This window comes from Canis lupus, chromosome 3 (assembly GCF_003254725.2).
Source record: "Canis lupus dingo isolate Sandy chromosome 3, ASM325472v2, whole genome shotgun sequence".
Lineage (NCBI taxonomy): Eukaryota > Metazoa > Chordata > Mammalia > Carnivora > Canidae > Canis > Canis lupus.
The window spans coordinates 27,353,573-27,372,191 of NC_064245.1; the positions used below are offsets into that span (position 1 = coordinate 27,353,573).

The 18,619-nt window shown below is 36.0% G+C and overlaps 1 protein-coding gene across 6 annotated transcripts in view; it reads left to right on the top strand.

The window, feature by feature from the left end:
- HOMER1 (homer scaffold protein 1) overlaps window positions 1-18,619 on the top strand; it is a 135,183-nt gene that overhangs the window by 52,735 nt on the left and 63,829 nt on the right. For 4 of the 6 annotated variants that reach the window (XM_049108343.1, XM_049108342.1, XM_049108340.1 and 1 more), the window contains 3 exons: window positions 1,969-2,100; window positions 5,048-5,155; window positions 17,646-17,785. In XM_049108343.1, the coding sequence (XP_048964300.1) occupies window positions 1,999-2,100; window positions 5,048-5,155; window positions 17,646-17,785 (350 nt within the window). In that variant the 5' untranslated portion in view covers window positions 1,969-1,998. The remainder of the gene's footprint in view (window positions 1-1,968; window positions 2,101-5,047; window positions 5,156-17,645; window positions 17,786-18,619) is intronic. The other 2 variants (XM_025437040.3, XM_025437039.3) reach the window with 1 other exon arrangement.

The following is an 18,619-nucleotide window of genomic DNA, read 5'->3' on the forward strand; positions in this document are numbered from 1 at the left end:
CTGAAGATCTGTGACCAACACAAATGGGTCAGTTTTCTCGGATGCTTAGAAAACCTCTTGGTACCTTACTTTTTGAGAGTTACTGGGATGACATGTAAAATGCCCTTCTGTCCTTGAAAGCACTCCGATTCCAGCTCTCAAAAGCACCCTCCTGGGGGAACACTTGAGGACCACCACATCTAACATAGTACCTGCCAGTCCTTGCCTTCCAGCCTCTCAGACTCTATCATATGCTGATCTTAGGGGCTTCATAGCACTTAACCCCTCCATGAAATTGTATTAGTCTTTGTTCATGGACCAACTCTTCTTGCTTTAGAATGTAACCCACAGTTACATTGCCTCTGATTGTTATATTTCAAGTCTCTAGAATTAGGCTTGGCATTTAATAGGTACCTAGTTTAAAAAGCTAATCAAAAGCTAATAACCAAATGATTCCATAACCAAATTCCTTACCTTATGTTACTCCATTCCTTACCATTTGTTAATATATTCGTTTCTATTCAGTTTTTCATTTTATGACAACCTGCAAGTTAGCACTTTTAGCTACATTTTACAGAATCTAAAATGACATGCTAGGAAAAGCAGCTTTTGAACTGAAGGGAAAGGAGTGTGAATATATAAATTTTGTCAGTTAAAAATGCATAATCAAGAATAAGGGCTCTCCTAGAACAACAGCTAACTCATCTATTATTTGTGATAGAAAGCAAAGGACCACTCTTTCTTTTGCTCTCCTCTTTAGTAGGACAAGTGTCCTACATTTATTATTGTAACTTCATCAATCTGTGCAAAGCTTGTAAATATTTATATTTATACTATTCACATGGTCAATAGATTTAGCTTTGTTCTAAAAATGCGTAATTTTCATTCCACATTTAGTAGTTCACCAAATGACTGCTTATGAACTTGGTAAGGTGTTTATTTTTATTATTACTGGAATCACTTTGTAATCTCAGTTTTGGAGGGCATTAAAACTAAAACCGATTCTATACTTTTCTAGTACTGTCAGAGGGAATGTACTTAAGTTATGTTAAAATAATAGTTGGAATTTATTATAGTGACCACCAAAATTTATTATTATTACTATTTTTTTGTGAGAGAGAGAGAGAGTGCACATGAGTAGGGGGAATGGCAGAGGGAGGGGAGACTCTCAAGCAGACTCTGCACTGAGCACAGAGCCCCACACCGTGCTCCATCCCAGGACCTTGAGATCATGACCTGAGCTGAAACCAAGAGTCAGCCACTTAACCAGTTGAGCCACCCAGGCACTTCCCAAAATTAATATTTAGCTAACACACTAAAATACTAGTTTTCTAATAAACTATGTGATAAACAGAAATGATAATGATTCTCTGTATCATGAATTTATACCACTTTATGAGGAAAGAAGTAAATTATGTATTTAGGGGTTTGTTTTTCCCTTGAGTAAAGGAAAAAGTACTAAGTGTACATCTTTTCTGTATCATGATATATTTTGAGTAAGTCAGCTTTAAGAAAACTCTTGATCATGGATTTTAGAAAATTAGTGTACAAATAGAAAATTTGTTCTTTTGATGTATTCATTTTTGAAAGATTATTTGGAGGATAGGGCCTTACTTTTAAAGAAGCAGTTATTAAAGCCTACTTGCTTCCGGGGAGTATTACTCAAAATTAATAGATACTGATCCTTATGTTCAAAGGAAAGAAACTGACTGCACTAAAAAACTCTCCAAGATTTTTTACATTATTAGAAAATTAATTGTGATTGTAAAGTGTTAAAATTTTTGATAGAGTATCCTGTATTTATAGTTCTGTTAGTTACCATATTTCTACACTGCCACTTATATTGTTAAAAATTATTTCTATATCTTCATATATTTAATATTGTGACTGGTTAGAAATCCTGAGTTTTTATGGAACTAATTGTCCTGTGTTTAAATGCCTGTTTGCTAATTTTTGGCTAGTTACTCATACTTTTATTTTATTTTTCAGGCAATAATTAATAGCACCATCACCCCAAACATGACATTTACTAAAACATCTCAGAAGTTTGGCCAGTGGGCCGATAGCCGGGCAAACACTGTTTATGGACTGGGGTTCTCCTCTGAGCACCATCTTTCTAAAGTAAGTTAACTCATAAGATTAAGTGGAAATCTTCAAGTCAGATGTCTTAAATATATAATAACAAGTGGAGAGTATAAAATATGGGAGAAATTTTTTAATATTCTCAGAACAATTGTAGTGACTTTAAAGCAAGAAGTGAGAGGGATCATTAGATTCCACTGTCAGTTGGAAAATTGCACACATTAAAAACAGTCACCATTGATAGAGAACTATTTGTGTGTTTAACTATCTGTGTGACAGTTAACATAGAAGTTAGGGATTATCACTTCAGAATGGACTTTGCTCAGGGATTAGCACCCTTAGTAGAGACGGTCTGCAAGGAAGTCAACACAAACTCTTCTGAATTGTGAAAACAAGCTGCTAATAATAAAGATTTGAGGTTTTTTACATGATAGTAGGCACATACAGATTACTTTTAAGAAAAATCGTGTTTTATCTGGGTGAGAATTACTTCAGACTCTCTGATGGAGTACAGGGTGAAATATAATAAACACATGAAGAGTTCTTGGAAGATACTGACCAAGTGAATTACTGTGGCCAGAATGGCCAGTAAAATAACAGAACATCACTAGGCTAACCATTGAAAATAAAACAGTTGTCCTGTTTATAAGCAACAGCATGCAGTGTTCATACCACTAGTGTCTTGATATCTTGTGGGTGTCACACAGAAAGAGTATGTAAGGAAAAAGAAACTGTCTCAGGATTGGATGATGATCACTTTTGCTCCTCGGATTTTATGCTCACCAGACCCAAAGATTTATGCTTTAAACTTCTCTCTTTGAAGCCTTCCATAAAAGGATAACACTACATTTGAAACATTTTACATATAATTTGGTATTCACAGGATCTGATTCCTTTTGGGAGTTGCAGTTGGTTCAAGGTCGGGCAGTCAGGCTCTTGAAGATACACACTGTTCATGTTTACATTAAACAGTATGCTGTTTATTATAGAAATCATTCAGATTCTTAAATTTCTTTTTTAAAAAACTGTTACTTTTTTATGAATACTTATTGAATCAAGGACATAGTTCAGTAATGAAAGTAGTCTTTGTTTCCATTTGTTTTGGTTGTAAACATTTCTTAACACTGTTGCTTTCAAATATTTTTGTTATCTTTTATATAAATTATAGTTTAGAGACCAGTTTTAAGGATATTTTAATTTTTGCCTTCTTGATTATAAATCTATCCCCAATAGGATGATGAAAATGAACAAGCGTTATCTTATTTGGTTTCTCTTATACCTGTTGTATTCTCTAAATACATTTCTTGAGCTGTGGTAAAGGTAAGAATTAGATTCAAAGTATTTCGATATAACAGGGACACAGGCATCCAGTTGAGCATTAGCACTCCATAAATAGTCCCCTTAGGAAATTACATGTTTGTTCTAATACTTTTGCCATTACTCAAATGGCAGCTTTTTGGAATTACCTGTTAAAGTCTATAACAAAAAAAGCAAAAGCTAAACTAGAATTATATTACTTCCTAAATTTCTTGACAACACAGGAACTAAATTGTGGATTAATTTCTCAAACTTGCATGAAATGATTTTTGAGTCTAAGTAATTTGAACTAGACAAGGGTCTATCAAAATAAGGGAGAGTAGCAACCTTGAGAGAAACGTTTGGTCTCCTAAGGTTGATGTATGAGGAAAATTGCAACTATGCTTGAATTGTTAGAGTAATTACTGTGTTGTATTTTGGTTACCATGGAAACCAAAGCCTATAAAGATTAGCAATAGTGTGAGCCTTTATGAAATTTAAAAGGGTCTTAAACATTAACTACTTTGAAATGCTACCTGAGTGTAAGAAAAATTGTTCTGCTTCAAAATACATAGAGAAATTAATCATGGTTTTATTTTTATTTTATTGACCCCGTGTAAGACCTTTTTAACTTTGTGTTCAGATTAATTGGACAGACTATCTCCTCAGTATAAAAAAAAGAACAGCATACTAATAAAGATTCAATTCCTGATCTACAAGTTACACGTGGTAGTGGCAAGTTTAAAGTAAGAAGGAAAGTTGTAATGACAATTTTAATTTTGACCTTCATCTAAGTCCCCAATGCAGGTCAGAGTATCATGACCTCTCCTTCTAAAGTATCCCAAGAGAGAAATGAAATCAGGTTTACTTATGGGGGTTTGGAGAGGGAAATAGAATTTCATATTTTTATTACCAACTCTAGAAGATGTTATAAGTTGCATCTAGGTTTTTTATTTTTTAATTTGGTTATTCTGTAGCCTTAACTTACTCCCTCTGAGACTAGTGGTAGACTAGTTTCCACTTCCAAAACAATAATAGATACTCTTTGTGGCCCTGACACTTCTAGATTACTATGGGTTAATAAGAATTAGCATTTCATGTACTGTAGTTTTGTTGTTGTTTTTACCGGTCTTAAAGACCTTTGTGAAATTATGTTATTCCTCTCTGCTGCTGTACATTAGCTCTTTAGGAATCTTTGGAAATGAAGTTCTAGTAATGTCATTTAGTGGTAATAGTAAATGTTACTATTTATATTGTTGAAAATAAAAAACCTTATATAATCCGAGAGTTTATATTCTAGTAAAAGTTAAAAGTAAGCTCCAAATACTGAGATGTTTATGAGTAAATACTTAAAAGATTCTGTTTTCTTCATGATAAAGTATGCTAATCTTTACTTATTCCACTCACATCCTGTACTCTGCACCTTGGTCTTAGTAAATTATATCTGAACAACCAAGAAGGGACATAGATAAACTTGCTGACACCAAATTCAATGCAGTGGGTCAGAGTAGGTGATAGTCTACAAACAAGTGTTGGGTATTATGTTTCTTTAACCTTCATTTTTATATTACACCTGTAATTGATTTGAGGGCTAGGTTGTGTAAGAGTCAGTTATTCAGACAATGAAAGAAAACCAAGGTAAAAGTGGGCATTGAGACCTATTTTTATTTTATTTGGTTAATGTATATAGTCTTTATACATTCAGTTCGCAGAAAAGTTTCAGGAATTTAAAGAAGCTGCTCGACTAGCAAAGGAGAAATCACAGGAAAAGATGGAACTTACCAGTACACCTTCACAGGTGGGTATTTCATTTCTATTCTTATTCTTGAGCCTTGTTCATTTCAGATGGTGTCCTTTATGTCAGGGTTAAATTTGGGAAAATAATGGCAAAATTAAGGTAATTTCCAAGGTGGACATAGAAATGCACCCTTCTATTAATTTGTACTAGTGGAGAAAGTTTTTTTTTTTTCCCCCCCTCTATGCCAATGTCTGCAAGAATCTGGAGGGAAAATCAGTTTAGTAATTACAACTTAGATTCTTTCATGTGCATACAACTTAAAAGCAATCATATGTAAGAACATAGATTGGCCTATTTTGTGTTCTGTAATGGCCAGTCACAAGAGGTGACACAGGAGAGACTCAGGGATATAAAAGTTCTTAGACTCACAAGTCCTAGAAATAGGACACATCTGAGGGGCACATAGAGAAGCCTCAGGGTGGTCAGGAGGCAGGAAGCAGAGCATGGGAAAAGCAGAGGCTAGAGCTATATTGAAGTTTCCTTGGGAATTGCAGATCAGGTTAGACAATTTAGGATTTGGCTCACTGAATAATGTCTGTAGGCTCTAAACTTATGGGGTTAGTCCCTTATTGCCTGATATCTAGTCCTGGGATAATTAAGGCAGAAGAATTGCATCCTGGGTTGTGTGGGCCAGATGAAGGAGGTACAGCTCTGAATTGGTTAGTTTGCACATCAAAGGCATACCCCCACCTCTCCCCCCTTGCTCTAAGAGTTGGCTAGCCAGAAAGGGTTTTTTTGAGACATAAAAGTGTCAAATTTATAGAAAATTTAAAAAATAATACAGTCTTTTACTTGATTTTAAGTGTACTTAAATCTGACAGTTGCGACGGACATCTTTCTTTACAGTTAGTGCTGAGACCCAAAGGCTATAGGATTTATACAGGTATTGCTTTTTCCTTTAACAGTTTAACCTGTGACTTGACCATCATAATCTTTCTTTAGTTGGAAATTAATTTAGATCTCCAAGTAAAGTTCATTAAATACTTATATTTCAGTACTTTTTACAAAGGGTTTAATGTACATTGTGTGATTTAGCTTTTCTAAAAATAATGTTTATTTCAATCTTAAGAGTAGGGCTCAGCTTTGTGCTGAGTTCTTTATAGCATTTGAAGTGTACTCAAGGCTTATGTGAAAAGGAAGAATCAGATGTTACAAATGTTTCCCTGGAATAATGTCAACATAAGAGCAGATTTACATAAAACTTTCTTGAGGAAGTGAATAGAAATTGCCTGGGAATTTAGTGACTAGCCATTTTTGAACATTGTTTGCTCTTTACTTTCTTCCTCACCCCAGACACCCAACTCTATTTGGTAAACCCTGCTGGTATAAAATGTTCGGGTGGGGGTTTTTTTGTTTGTTTGTTTTTAATAGGAAAGGAGAGCTCTGTTAAGTATGCTTAAAGCGTGTGTTGCCTCATAGACCAAAGGTGCACTCTGGATTGAAGCCAAGGCTCCATTACACCTCCTCCACATTTGCAGTGGTCTGGAATAACATGAATGATCATTTTGAAACTTACCTTGACTCTGTCTTCCTTAAGTGCTATGGTAGCTAGTGATGCTTTTTGTACAAACCTATTTAAAATTTAGTACCAGTGTGTGTTGAGAGCTCCAGCTCTTCAGGTGATTGATTCTAGCATTGTAAGAGGACATTGTAGCACATGCAGTAGAGAATATGCAAAGGACTCCAATAAAATTATAATGGATTACACTTGTCCATTGTACTTAGTTCCTGTTTCTCTGACCGTAACTTGTTTTTGTTTAATTGACCATGAACAAGTTGCTGGTGAGATACCTGCTCCTCTTCGGTGGATGGAATGTCTTTAAGCCTGGACTTTCATCAAAGGAATATATCCAAGATGTTTATATATGGAAAATACTGTGAAACATAAATAAAAGATATTCTAAGTTCATCAGTATTTGAGAGCCAAAGTATACAGACCCTAAGTTATCTTTTCAAAACATGTGAAGTCTGAGTGCTAATTTAATGTACAAAAGCCAGAGTAATACTTAAAAAAATTATTTTCATTTCTGTTTCCTCCTCCCCTCTCGTGGCAGTCCCTTATAGATGTCATTAATATATCTGTTTGAAATGTATGACTGCTGGCCATTCTGAGTCTACTCAGCTAGAGAGCAGAACTTGATTCTCCCTGGTTTAACCCAATCTGCTAAATTAACCCTCTGCCTGAAGTATAGAATATTACTCAGGAATTCAGCAAGGGGATCAAGAGGTTAAATAGAATAATTGATAGTAGTAGGCATTTAGTCAGTCATAGATTTTATAGATTTTATCTTTATTTGGGAGAGATAATAGATTGGTTAAGAGTGGGTTTTCAAATCAGACAAACTTAGATATATATTCTCTTTTGCCACTGTATGATCTCAGGCAATGACTTAACCCAATTCTGTTTATACATATGTAGCATGGGATTCACACTGCTTAAGTTCTAGGATTGTTGGAGCGAATAAGAATGATAATGGTGACGTCATATGATAATGGCATTAATATAGACTTTAGAGCCTGGCTTTGAATCTGGGCTCTAAACCCTTACTAGTTGTTTTTTTGTTTTTAGGGTTGTTTTTTTTTAAGGCAAGTTACTGTTTTTTTTTAATTTATAAAATGAGAATAAGAACAGTATCTCCTGAGGGATCCCTGGGTGGCGCAGCGGTTTAGCGCCTGCCTTTGCCCCAGGGCGCGATCCTGGAGACCCCGGATCGAATCCCACGTCGGGCTCCCGGTACATGGAGCCTGCTTCTCCCTCTGCCTATGTCTCTGCCTCTCTCTCTCTCTCTCTCTCTCTCTCTCTGTGTGTGACTATCATAAATAAAAAAAAATAAAAAAAAAACAGTATCTCCTGAAACTGAAATAACACTGTATGTTAACTACACTAGAAGTAAAATTAAAAACTTAATGAAAAAAAAAAAGAAAGAAAACCAGTATCTTCTTATAGGGTTATTGTGAGAATTAAATGAGGATGACAAAGTGCTTAGCATAGAGTAAATTTGTAAATGTTAACAGCTGTTATTGGTGTTGTAATGGTGAAGGTGATGATATAAAGCCTTGACATAGTATCTGGCACATAAATGTTCCTTAGAAAGATACAGGTGCCTTAATTGAATAAAACCTGCATCAGTACTCTGGAAAACTTGTTAAAACACAAAATATTGAGTTCTATTCCTGGCATTTCTGATTTAGTAGGGCTGAAATGGGGTCTAAAACTTTGCAGGGTTCCGGGAGATGGCTGATGCTGTTGATCTAGGGGTAACACTTTGAGAAGTAGTACTGTAGAAAAACTGCTCCGTATCTCTAAAGGCATGTGATGAAGAGAGTCTGGCATTTAAAGCCTAGTTAGCCACTTCCCCATTCTTAAGCTCTTGATCTAAGTTTTTACTCTTGATAAAATGTGTGGTCAAATCAGATAATCTGTTGTCTTGATGGAGATAACATCTCTAGGAATAAGTTGAATCATGTATTGTTCTTTTGTTTCATGTCCTTCTTTAAATATTAGACATTAATTTAGAACTTTTTCTCTATTGGATTTTATGTTCTGTTTCCATGGGAATCTTTTATTTTTATTTTTATTTTTTTAAAGATTTTATTGATTCATTCATGAGTACACACACAGAGGGGGGGGAGCAGAGACACAGGCAGAGGGGAAGCAGGCTCCACGGAGGGAGCCCGATGTGGGACTTGATCCCGGGTCTCCAGGATCACGCCCTGGGCCAAAGGCAGGCACCAAACCGCTGAGCCACCCAGGGATCCCCATGGGAATCTTTTAAACAGTCAGTTTGACATAGAATCAAAAGTGATGACTGGCTTTAAATCTGAAATTTCTGGGATGCCTGCGTAGCTCAGAGGTTGAGCATTTGCCTTCAGCCGAGAATGTGGTCCTGGAGTCCCAGGATCAAATCTGGCACAGGCTTCCCATGGGAAGCCTGCTTCTCCCTCTGCCTGTGTCTCTGCCTATCTCTCTGTCTCTCATAAATGAATAAATAATATCTTTTTAAAAAATCTGAAATTTCTTATACAGTGCACAGTAAAAGAATACTGTATTTGAATTGGCTTGTTAAGTGCTTTCCTCAGAATACACATTGAAGAAAAAAGGGCTCTATGATTTTTTTTTAATGTACAGAACCCAGAGTAATAGTTAAAAAAATATATTTATTTTCATTTCTATTTCCTCCTATTCCTCTTTTGTGGCAGTCCCTTATAAATGTCATTAATATTTCTGTTTTAGTTTAAAATATATAGAGTTTAGAATAAAAATAAGTGTGAGCTGTCATTTGACTAAGACTTTAATTTTTTTTAAAGATTTCATTTATTCATGAGAGACAGAGAGAGAGAGGCAGAGACATAGGTAGAGAAAGAAGCAGGCTCCCTGCAGGGTCATGATGTGGAACTCAATCCCAGGACTCCAGGATCACGCCCTAAGCCAAAGGCAGAGGCTCAACAGCTGAGCCATCCAGGCATCCCTGACTAAGACTTTTAAATTGAGTGAAGTATTTACTCCTTTAATTGTTTTAGTCAAATACAAGTTGCAGGGTTTTTTTTTTTCCCCATATAAATTGTCAGGTTGTAAAGCATTGGGATATATTGTAGCTTTCTTGATCTATATTTAGACTAGCTTTTATCTCAAGATTTTATTTTTAAATTTATTTTTTAAGGATTTTTATTTATTCATGAGAGACACAGAGAGAGGTAGAGACATGGAGGGAGAAGCAGGCTCCCTGCTTCTCCCTGCTTCCCTCCAAGGAGCCTGATGTGGGATTGACCCTGGGATCACGCCCTCAGCTGAAGGCAGACACTCAACCACTGAGCCACTCAGGCATCCCTTTCTCAAGATTTTAAAAAATTCACTTTATAGAAAAAGTAGAATATATATGTGTGTGTGTCTATATTTGAAGAACAAGTTTCTTTAAGGTTTGTTATAAATACCAAAATTTTTTAATGTTCAAATTAAAGACAAATTATATTTACTCAAATTATGTACTGGTTTATTTTAACTGATTATTAGTATCTCTTTGACTGACTAGCTGTTTGATCTTCTACAAATGAGTTGACTTGCCTGGGTAGTAGTTCTTAAATCTATAGGGTCAGAGGTTTGAGGTATATGATCTCTTTGGGCATTCCAAATGTAGTAAGTCTCAAATGTTTTAGATTTTCTCTAATAAGAGTGTCACTTGTTAAAAATGGATTTTTTTTGAAAGGTGGTCTATATTAGCCAAGTGTTAGTACCTTGAACTATATTAGTTATATATCTAACCCACAAATATACCATTAGAATTAGGTGAATGCCTATAAATTAATATGATACTTTCGTAGTATCACATAACAAATGTGCTTTTACTGAACCAGATACCTCAAACAGTTTTTACAATCTCAGGAAAGGTTCACTAGACTTCTCTGGATATTATTGTTTGCTGTCCAAAGGAAGGACAGTGGACTTTAGAGTCTCTGATCTGTTACTTGTCTTAGTGGTGTATTTACTCATTCCTTTATTGGGTTTGCCTACTAGGTATTGGCAGTGAGAATAGAGAGATGAGGGGGATAGACATTATTGCTGGTGAAATTGAACTTGGAAGAAATACAGGAGCTAGAGGATTGGTGAGGTATGCTGGTAAAGGAGGAGCTAGATGTTTTTGAGACTTCTGTTGTTGATTTATAGCATGAACTTCAGAAGAGGATTTCCATTTCAGGTACTGAATAAGGCATTAGGGAGATACGGCCTGTGGATAGTTAGAAATTTTGAATTGGAGCTAAGTCTCAAGAGTCATCAACAAATGAGTAGTACTTAAAGCTGTAGGAGAGAATAATATCATCCAGAAAGAAAATAGAAGGGAAGATAGGGTCAGAAATTGTCACTTGAAGATTGTCACTTAAATTTGAGGGACATATAGGGAAAGACACTGAAAAGTGATAGGAAATGAGCAGCAGAAGATGTTAGCACAGAAGTCAAGAGAAGAGCATTTTAAGTTGGAGGCAATGATTTGGCAGTGTCAGAAGGGGCTTCCAGTAGGATGAGACTTAAGAGGACTTTAAATCTGGGTGTCTGGGTGGCTCAGCCTGTTAAGTGTCTGCCTTTGGCTCAAGTCCTGATCCAGGGTCCTACTCTGCAGGGTGCCTGCTTCTCTGTCTGTCCCTGCCTCCATCTCTATCTCTTTGCTCATGAATTAATAAAAAAAAATAATAACAATAAAAGAGGACTTTAAGCCTAACAAACCAGAGTTCACTGGTAATTTACAGGTGGACTGTTGGTATAGAAGGGCCATGTGAAGTAGTTACTTTTTTTTTTTTTTAAGATTTATTTATTTGAGAGAGAGAGTACACGTACATGGACACACACACACAAGTAGGAAGAGCAGGAGCAGGACAGGGAGAAGAAGCAGGATCGCCACTGAGCAGGACCCTGGGATCTTGACCTGAGCTGAAGGCAGACACATAACCAGCTGAGCCACCACGCCCCCAGTGTGAAGTAGTTTCTAGAATGAAAGGAAGTAGAGTTAGTGACTTTGGGCTATTCTTATGGCAGAAGTGTTTGGTAGTGGGAATAAGGTCACAAATATTATTTTCTTTTGTAGGAGGAGAATAAGAGTTTTTTTTTTTAATTTTTTATTTATTTGTGATAGTCACAGAGAGAGAGAGTGAGGCAGAGACACAGGCAGAGGGAGAAACAGGCTCCATGCACTGGGAGCCCGATGTGGGACTCGATCCCGGGTCTCCGGGATCGCGCCCTGGGCCAAAGGCAGGTGCCAAATCGCTGCGCTACCCAGGGATCCCGAGAATAAGAGTTTAACATAATCTCAGGAACATGCGACGCTGAGGATATTTTTTTGTAGAATGTATGTATGGGAGTGATTTGCATATGTTTTTAAATATAAGGGATGAGTAAAGGAGACAGAAAAATAGAAGGAAGGGGATCATTGATGGAGCATTGTGCAGCAGAGGGTAATATTGTGAGGGAGGAGGATGGAAACAAATGAGCCACTTCTTCATCTGAGACAGGAGGGAAGGATAAAAATAGATTCAGATACAGATAGGAGGAAGACTAAGGAAGTCCATGCCAGGTTATTTTCGCTGGAAGGAAGAGTTAGGTCATTCACTGAGAGAGAAGGCTTGAACACAGGTTTGGAACAGCTGTTAGGTAAGGTAAAAAAAGAAGAGTCAAGTGGGAGTATAAGTAAAATTAAAGATTACTCAGCACTTAAAGAGCATAATTGAAGTCAGGGCTCAGAATTATTTTCATGACACTAACCTATTTAATAGCATTTTCTCTCATTGTACTTGGTTAGCTTGGGCACACAAGAATGAGGAATGATGGTTTAGTTGATAGAAATTGTAAATTGGCAAGATAGTTGTTGTGGAAGGAAGCCTCTAAATGCTAGTGAGAATATAATGAGGGTGATTGGCTTTCTGGTATAGGCTGACCATGGAGGGGAATAAAGCTAGATTGCATCTGACAAAGTCACATAATGGCAGAGGGCCGTTAGATACCAGGTTGAAGAGCAAGTGAGAAGAGTGTGGGTTAGGTTGAGAGGATAGGAGGGTGTACAGTGCCTCTTACCTGTTAGAATTAAAACTAGTAGTTGATGAGTTAATCAAAAAAATTGAATGGGATTTCTGGGTGGCTCAGTGGTTGAGCATCTGCCTTTGGTTCAGGTTGTGATTTTAGGGTCCTGGGATCGAGTCCCACATTGGGCTCCCTGCTCAGTGGGGAGCCTGCTTCTCCCTCTGCCAGTGTCTCTGCCTCTCTCTGTCTCTCATGAATAAATAAATAATTTTTTTTTTTTTAAAGGTTGGTTAATGGGGCACCTGGGTGGCTCAGTCAGTTAAGCACCATACTTTCAGCCCAGGTCACAATCTCAGAGGTCCTGGGATAGAGCCCCATATCTGGCTCCCTGCTCAGCAGGGAGTCTGCTTCTCCCTCTCCCTCTGTCTGCCACTCCCCCAGCTTGTGCTTTTTGTCTCTGTCAAATAAATAAAATCTTAAAAAAAAAAAAAAGTCGGTTACTGTGAAGAAGCATTGAAAGATCTTTAAGTTTATAAATTAAAGTTCAATAATACTATGTTTTAGGGATTCACCAATATTTTTATTTAAAGCTGAATATGAATTTTTGAATATGAATCTGTTGATTGGAATTCCATGTTATCTTTTGTACATAAATCATACTTATAATTAATTGTCTGCAATTTCCTGTTTTTCTTTTAAGTAGAGCTAACCTTTGTCACTTGGAAAGAAATCTGAGTGTGATAGTAGATTTTCCTGTCATTTTCTGTTACTGTAGATTTTATTTTACTTTTTAGTTTCTAAGAGTGTGTTTTGGTTTTTATCAAAATAACCACTCTAGCTTTGAATTTAGATTTTATTAGCTTGCATAATATTTAATTCAGCTGTATAATAATATAAATGCAATTCGCATAAATATGCTTGGGACAGGTAGAGCTGATTCTTGGTAAGCATTTAATGTAACTAGTAGGTACAAAAATATACAGAAGAGAGATTAACCCACTAGCACTGTGCATCCGTCAGCCATTACACTTTTACATGGGGAAAGAGCAGCATGAGTTAGTTTACAAAGAATTTCTATGGTTGTCAGAAAGTAGGATTTCAGAAGTGGTGACCAGGTATGGAGAATGGTTTATGACAGTAGTAGGCATATGATCTCAGCCTCATCTTCCTTAATGTATCCTTTTGTTCTTCTGTGTCTCTTCCCTGGCATTTCTTTCTGTATCTACAGCCATGGGAACTCAAAATTATAAGGTCCTTCCTGTTTGAGTTTCTGCCCAGAAAACAGTGTTTTCATCTTCATTTAAATAGAAAAGACTGAAATAGGATAAGTCTTCTTTTTTTTTTTTTTTTGATAAGTCTTCTTTGAATGTTTATCAAATGATAAAGAGAAGGAGCTCTGTTTTCCTTAAGTCAGAAAGGTTGGAACTGTAACAGGAATTTTAATTTTAGTCTTTACTGGAATTAAATGGAAGGTGGTGGTGGTATTTGGTCTAGAGGAGAAGGCAATGCTGCCCCATCCTTCCTGCCCACTGTCCTACTACAGCACAGACATGAGAGGGGAGGTTAGTGGTACCACCCTGAAGGCCTGGAGAGGCCTAGATCATTTCTTTTTCATGTGATTCAGGATATTTCCTACTGTGGGTTTTTTGTTGGTTTATTTTTGGCTTTCCTACAACTTCATAAATGAGTGGAGAGAAAGAATTCTTTTTTTCTCTAAAGATTTTATTTATTTGAGAGAGAGAGAGAGCACAAGCATGAGTGGGGTGAGAAGCAGAGGGAGGGAGGGAGCAGACTCCCCACTGAGCAGAGAGCCCAGTGTGGGGCTTAATCCCCAGATGACTGGAATATGACCGGAGCCCAACGCAGGCAACATTTAACGGACTGAACCTCCCAGGTGCCCCAGAGAGAGAAAATTCTTAAGAAGCAGTTGCTGAGTCTTAGATCTGTGCTTATATTTTATGTTTCACACTTTTCATCTTTCTTATCAACTTTGGTATACATATACACATACACAGCCATGTGTCAAAAAGATATGTTTGATAATTTTTACCTTAAAATGGTTACTAGCCATATTAGCTTAATGTCTTTTTTTTTAAAGATTTTATTTATTTATTCATGAGAGACAGAGAGGGGCAGAGAGAGGCAGAGACACGGGCAGAGGGAGAAGCACGCTCCGTACAAGAAGCCCTATGTGGGACTAGATCCTGAGACTCTGAGATCACGCCCTGAGGCGAAGGCAGCCGCTCAACCACTGAGCCACCCAGGCGTCCCAAGAATGTCTTTCTAAAGACAGCCTATCCGTTTTTTTCCTTTCAAAAGTTTATAGTCTAGTATATCTCCAAGTTTTTAATTTTAATGTTTGAATTTAAGATATAAAATATTGGCTTGATATAAGGTATGTTTTTTTTATAGAAATAACGTAACTTGAATGTTTAAGAAATTACTCAAAATTTAGTATAAAAAAGAACTAGATGTTTGGAATACATTAAATAAAATAATTTCACTGTGTTATTTTTAATACAGATAAAATTCCCAGAAGGTTTCACAGATTACTTTTGACTACCTGTTGGGTAGTTAGAAAGTCAAAGGAGTTTGATTTTCCCTTTATGCTCTTATGTACCGTTGTAACTCTTATGAGCAAATACTGATTTTATTAATTTTTAGCCTGCTTTATTTAAAAAAATGCTCTGGCTTTTTATTTTATTTTTATTTTATTTTATTTTTTTTTTCATTTTAGATATAATGTCTTGGGTAACTGAGCATGCCTTTCATTAAATATAGCTAATATTCAAGCATTCTGATGGAAAGTTTGTGAGTTGAGGTACTTGGGATTGTTGGAACCTCTATCTCTTTCTTCCTGTCCTTTTTGTCCTTCCTAGCCTGTCTCTGAAATGGTCTTTCTGCTTCAGTAGCTTCGACATTCTTGGCCTCCCCCAGCCCCATGTACCAAAACCCTCATTTCCCCCCAGAAGGCAGTGAGAACCAGAAATCAAACTACTATTTCTCTTTCCTCTCTCTTTTAATCCTAATCTACTTTTGTCCCTCACACTCTTTTCAATCCTAGCAAATCTCCAAGTGAATCCTTAGTTGTTAACCCTTTCAGGTTAACGCGGTAATTTGTTTCTGTTCTCATTTCCAGTGAATCAACTTACTGTTCAACTGACTGGACAGTGCACCTTTATTATTTTAGTTCGGTTTGGCTTTCCGGAAGAGAAATAGTCTTGATTTATTTCTTCATGCTTCTTGAACTTTTTGGCTAATTGATATGATCCATAATTGACCTAGAAGTAGCCACTTGGGATATCGTTCCCATTTTATGTTGTCACATTATACAATAAACCTTATTCATGCATTGACGGTCAGTTAATTGAAAAAAAGAGGATTTAGGAGAAAGATTTTAAAAGAATGAAATTAAAGGTCAAAATAGAGGTTTCAATTAATAATTGAAAAATGGTTAAGTGATAAGGTGGAATCAAGAAAGTAGCCTTTTGGGGATCTCTGGGTGGCTCAGCGGTTTAGCGCCTGCCTTTGGCCCAGGGTGCGATCCTGGAGTCCCAGGATCGAGTCCCACGTCGGGCTCCTGGCATGGAGCCTGCGTCTCCCTCCTCCTGTGTCTCTGCCTCTTTCTCTCTCTCTCTCTCTCTCTCTGTATATCATAAATAAATAAATAAATCTTTAAAAAATAAAAATAAAAAAAAGAAAGTAGCCTTTTGACCTTTAATAGCTTATATAATTTATAGCATTATGGTAGAATTTGTTAAAATACTTAAATGTGAAATAAAATACATTCAATCTAAAACCAGAAGCTCCCGAAAGAAAGTTAGTTACCACATTAATATTTTCTATATTTCTTCCTAGGATTTCTCCATGTGAAGTATTTTTATGTAACATATATAAATTATCATAATCTAAGATATCTCCTTGTATACTTATATTTTTCTAATTATAAGCATTTTCCTGTATTACATACATTTATCTTCTTGGTTGGGTTTTCTTTTAAGTAAGCTCTGCCCCTCATGGGGCTCAAAATCACACCTGGAGATCAAGAGTCGCATGCTCTACCAGCTGAGCCAGCCATGTACCCCTCTTGTTTTTATTTGAAGAAATCCCATATTTTTTGAGCTTATGACCATACCTACCTGCTCTCCTATTGGACACTGATGCTTTCATTTTCTTCCTTAGCATAGCCTAATATTTCAGTCGTGAAGTTTTAGTGCCCAGAGATCACAAGGGGTCCACAAAGCTATACTTAAAATGATCTGGTACTAGGACCTCTCCTGGTTAACAGATTTATCCAATGACCCCTCAATTCTGATCTCTAATAATACCAAACTTAGAAAATCTTAAGATGGCAGTCACAATAATAAGTGTCAGCTTGAGCTTCATTTTAAATTCTACTTACTTTCCAGAGGAACAAATTAAATTTACCTTGATAGACAAAACTTAATTTAAAGTAGAAATAAGACAAATTTTGTGAAGAAAAATAATTCCATTGTTCAGGCAAACTGAAATGCACTCACTCTATATGTGTAGCAGAGGGATTTCTGGCTGCTTTTGTAGATAACTATGGAATTGAAAAGTAGGGCAGATAAAAAAAAATTAAAACTTGTTGAAGATTCCATTCTTCCCTTTGCCTTCCTACCTTCCCAAGGAAAATAACATTTTCTTGCATTTTTGTGCTGTCGTCTTTTTCATAATTAGTTCTCTGAACATCTTTTATTCTAACCAATTACTTGTTTATATAAACCCAGAAGTTCTTTAGTTCTTTGAAACTACATTTCTAAATTATATTGTTTTCTTATGAGTTGTTCTGCTTTTAAAAATTATTTCTCCTTTAAATTTTATTTTTTACATCTTTGACTCAAATTTCAATGGAAGTATAGTTTATAAGTAAGCATACGTTGGAGTCACTTTGAACTTTAAGTTAATCTTGTATATTTTAATAAAAGTATAACACTTTTATCCCCTACCTCCCTTTTTTTAAAGGAATCAGCAGGCGGAGATCTTCAGTCTCCTTTAACACCAGAAAGTATCAATGGAACAGATGATGAAAGAACACCTGATGTGACACAGAACTCAGAGCCAAGGGCTGAACCAACTCAGAATGCATTGCCATTTTCACATAGGTACAGATTCAATTCAACCATCATGATTAAGTAAAATGTGTAAATATGGAAACTTATTGGTTTCAGATAAATTTTGAAAAGTTATAACCCTAAGTGAAAACCCAGGTCAATCTTTTTCTTTTCTTTTTTTAAACTGTTACTTTTAACCTCAGAAAGGTTTTTAAATAGTTTATAGATGCCTATATGGACTGGAATGAACATTTCCTTTATGTAGAAAAAGAACTACTGAGTTAATTGCAGTACAAATCATTTTTCAGTGAAACACATTATTGTAAATCTTTTCTACTTATTTTTTTAACACAGCCCCTAAAAGGCCACCTTTGTTAACCTGGTTTCATCTATGTTCTTGAGGGTTAAAATTTTTTTTTTGCTTTTTGTTTTTTAAATCTACTTCCTACTCTGAAATTAAGCTTTACTGTACTCTTAGAGATGATCTCACCATAGGATTTCACAGAAGGAAAGAAGTTATTGTTGTAACTTCTATTAACATTTATAACAGATTGAGTTTTTGTACCAACTAACAGGGGATAAATCTTGTAGTTCTGAACTGTAAAAGAATTTGATACTTCAAAAAGATAAAATTTATCTTAAATGTGTTCTAAACCAGTTAATTTGCCATACTGTGGTATTTTTTTGGACACAGGTCTCTGGAACTGCAGCATTGCAAATAAAAACGAATACCTATAAGTCATTGTCTTAAAGTTAAATTTTATCTTTCTTTGGAAATTTTTGACCAGGTAGTTTTAATGAAATTAAGAAAATAGTTTTCCTATATTGTGCATCTCTTTTGAGGACCAATTTCTAAAAAGATCAAATTCTTGAACATATTCAGAA